Source organism: Brassica rapa, chromosome A02, assembly GCF_000309985.2.
Source record: "Brassica rapa cultivar Chiifu-401-42 chromosome A02, CAAS_Brap_v3.01, whole genome shotgun sequence".
NCBI classification, from domain to species: Eukaryota; Viridiplantae; Streptophyta; class Magnoliopsida; order Brassicales; family Brassicaceae; genus Brassica; species Brassica rapa.
Window position 1 is genome coordinate 18,349,964 of NC_024796.2, and position 2,930 is coordinate 18,352,893.

Genomic DNA, 2,930 nt, shown 5'->3' on the forward strand with positions numbered 1-2,930 from the left:
TCTAGAGAGAGAAAAAATCCTAGTACACCAGCTCATCCAGTTATCGCATTTAAGGAAGTAAGATCAACGGCAAAGCCTTGATAAGATTCCGGTTTTTGCCGTCTCCTGGCAGGCTTAAACATTTGGTACGCATTAGGGTGTTCATGTCGGTTCTTTCGGGTCAGTCTTACTCACAAAGTATTGACTTCCTCTATTTCCTTTTCTCTTCTTCAAGGTATTTGGTGTGTTACGTACGTATCATCAACACAAGTACAAAAAAATAACCATACAAATATACTTTATGCTTATGTTTGATTCCATATGTAATCACCAATATATCCGGTTAATGACGTTTAAGAAAGGAGGTTTTAAACAAATAGGGTAAAGATCTGACAATGCAAGCTGTGTATACCCTATACATTAGTGTTACACTTCAAGGGTTTCATGTTGATAGCAGAACAATGAGGTTTGTTGAATTCAAGCGAATCTTGGCTTTGGATTGAGCTCTATGTCAATACTTGTAGGTGTCTTTGGGGTTGAAGCAACGGCGCCAAACTTACGGACCAGGATTTTGAAACATGGCATCAACACAACGTATAGCGCAATAAAGAAAAATGGAGTTGCTACAAGCCACCCTAGTAACTGAAACAACCAATAAACCAGAGGAAGTAAAAATAAAAGACGGAGAATTTACAAGATCATAAGGTTAGGCTAGGGACTGGAACAAAGCGGATTCGCAATTTGAACCTCTCAGCTAAGAGTAAAGAGAGTCTTATTGTAGACACTTACCGCATTACCAATGCTTAAAAAGACTTCCTGGGAGGCTTGGCCAGTGAAAACCTTCTTAAGGGCATCTGATGTCAAAGGAAAATGAGGACCACCGGTGACTTTTTCACCAAGTCGTAGGAAAGGCACCACCAGACTTCAACAAGAAAGACGTGAGATCCAATATCAAGAAGAGAATTTACGATAGAAAATATGCAAAATTTAAAACGTTTCTCAGTGAAGATTAAAAGGATGTGTGTATAGGCATAAAGTTTTACGCTAGTTCTACTGGAGTGGCAATGATGTTAGCCAACATGACGGTTGGAGCATGACAAGCAGATCCAAGAAATGCAATAGCTACTCCACATAGAAACACAGGAACACCTGTTTCGAAACCAAAAAGTCATTCCCAATAAGAAACATTGCAATCTCGAAAGGTAACAAAAGCTAGAGGAGACATATACGCACCGCAAATTGGAAATATTCCCAAGGTAATGCCGAGTGCTGCGGAGAAAGCAAGTTGCTTAGGCTCAGTACCTCTACGGAAAGGAAACAACAACAAAAAAAACTCAGAGAAAGAGAAATGCTGAGAAGATTACAGTTAAGACATGATGAGGATAAATGTTCTGTCTTTACTGTAGAAACCAACATAGTTCAGGTTTTAAGACAAAACGATCAATGAATAGCAAATGAGATCTGTCTGATCCCATTTCTCATGTATCGAGAAGCAGAATCGGAGTAACCAACTAGAACTACTTTCAGATCCTGCCCAGATGGAGATATGATCATAGTATGATTGGAAAGGCGTAGAGAGAGAGAGAGAGAGAGAAGACAAACCTACGCAAGATCTGGAGAAGAGGATCGGTGATTTTCTTATTGAACCATGCTTTCACTCTACCTTTCGATGAACCCATCACCATTCTACCAAAATCTGAACGAAAGCTTCCCCAAGAGAGAGAGAGAGAGAGATGAACGTCGAATTCCCACGGAACCGGTTCAAGTTGGGTATTTCCAGAAGCGGGTAATCGGGTCTACATTGACCTTGAAATCGGGTCTAGGCCCAGAAAATTAATTAAAGGAAAAAGTTAAATATATTCAGACTAATAATGAACCGAACAATCGAACCGAATTATATGAAACCGCAGGAACTGGAACTTGGAAATAAATAAATCGATTCCTAACTGAAACTTTTTAGACTGACTATATATACATTATATGGTTTCCTGATTTATGGATCTATTAATGTATTGTATTGCATTTAATTTTGAAAAAATATAGATATTTATATGAAATTTTCTAATTCATTATAATAATAAGTAAATGTATAATTTTTCTTACTTGCCATTATATTATTATAATTGGCTAACTCTTTATATTAAATTGATGTGGAAAATTTCTTATACTTGTTATTATATTGTTATTACTTTTCAACAATGAGAATGATAATGCAAATTATTTACATATATGGGTGGTTTCCGATTGTTATTATCTCATTTTAGGAGTTTATTTCATAATAAAAGAACGACATGTCACATTTTTCATTAAGCCATGTGATATCACTCAAATTACCCTAAAGAGTGTTAATCTCATCAAAAGAGGTTCAGATGTAGTATTTAGGGATCGAATCCACAGAGACTTTAGAATTACTCAACAGACTTAAATAATTAGAAATGAAGATAAACTAAAAGGTTTTAATAGTTTTAAAAGCAGTAAATGATAAATCGAAAACAACAGTGATTCAATAGATTGAATTGAAGTGGTTTCAAGATTGGGAAAGCAGCTAGATTCAGGCAATTCTCAGGTATAAAATGTATGCACTTAGTTTAGACTAAAGGGTTTAATGGTTCTTGACTTAAACATTGATTTAACCGGATAGGTTATCTTCACTAGATCTCGGATCTCAACTGTCGTATTTTGATCTTGAGAGAGTGTCGATCGATGTGACTTGATATACATCGACCGATACACCTTTGTAACGATCGACCGACAGAACGATAGTTGCGTCGATCGACGGGTATTCTAGCGAGCTTTGCGAGCGAGTTTAACTTGTTCTCTAACCTTCTCGGACCAACTGTCGTTGCGCCTGAGTTAGTTAGATCACGCAAATGGGTTCATGTATTGAGGGAAAACGGTTAGTTGGACTCAATTAATCATAAGATCTAAAATGAAGGTGATCAATCTCAATT

At 36.8% G+C, this 2,930-nt stretch overlaps 1 protein-coding gene across 1 annotated transcript; it reads right to left on the reverse strand.

Moving 5' to 3' along the window:
* Positions 1 to 250: 250 nt before the first annotated feature.
* Positions 251 to 1,814, reverse strand: LOC103853566. Its single transcript, XM_009130473.3, has 5 exons — positions 1,582 to 1,814; positions 1,213 to 1,283; positions 1,023 to 1,128; positions 769 to 901; positions 251 to 621 (listed from the first exon to the last, which is right to left on the reverse strand). Exons 1-5 carry the CDS (start codon positions 1,662 to 1,664, stop codon positions 457 to 459), a joined length of 558 nt encoding a protein of 185 aa, XP_009128721.1. The 5' UTR covers positions 1,665 to 1,814; the 3' UTR covers positions 251 to 456.
* Between the last annotated feature and the right edge of the window lie 1,116 nt (positions 1,815 to 2,930).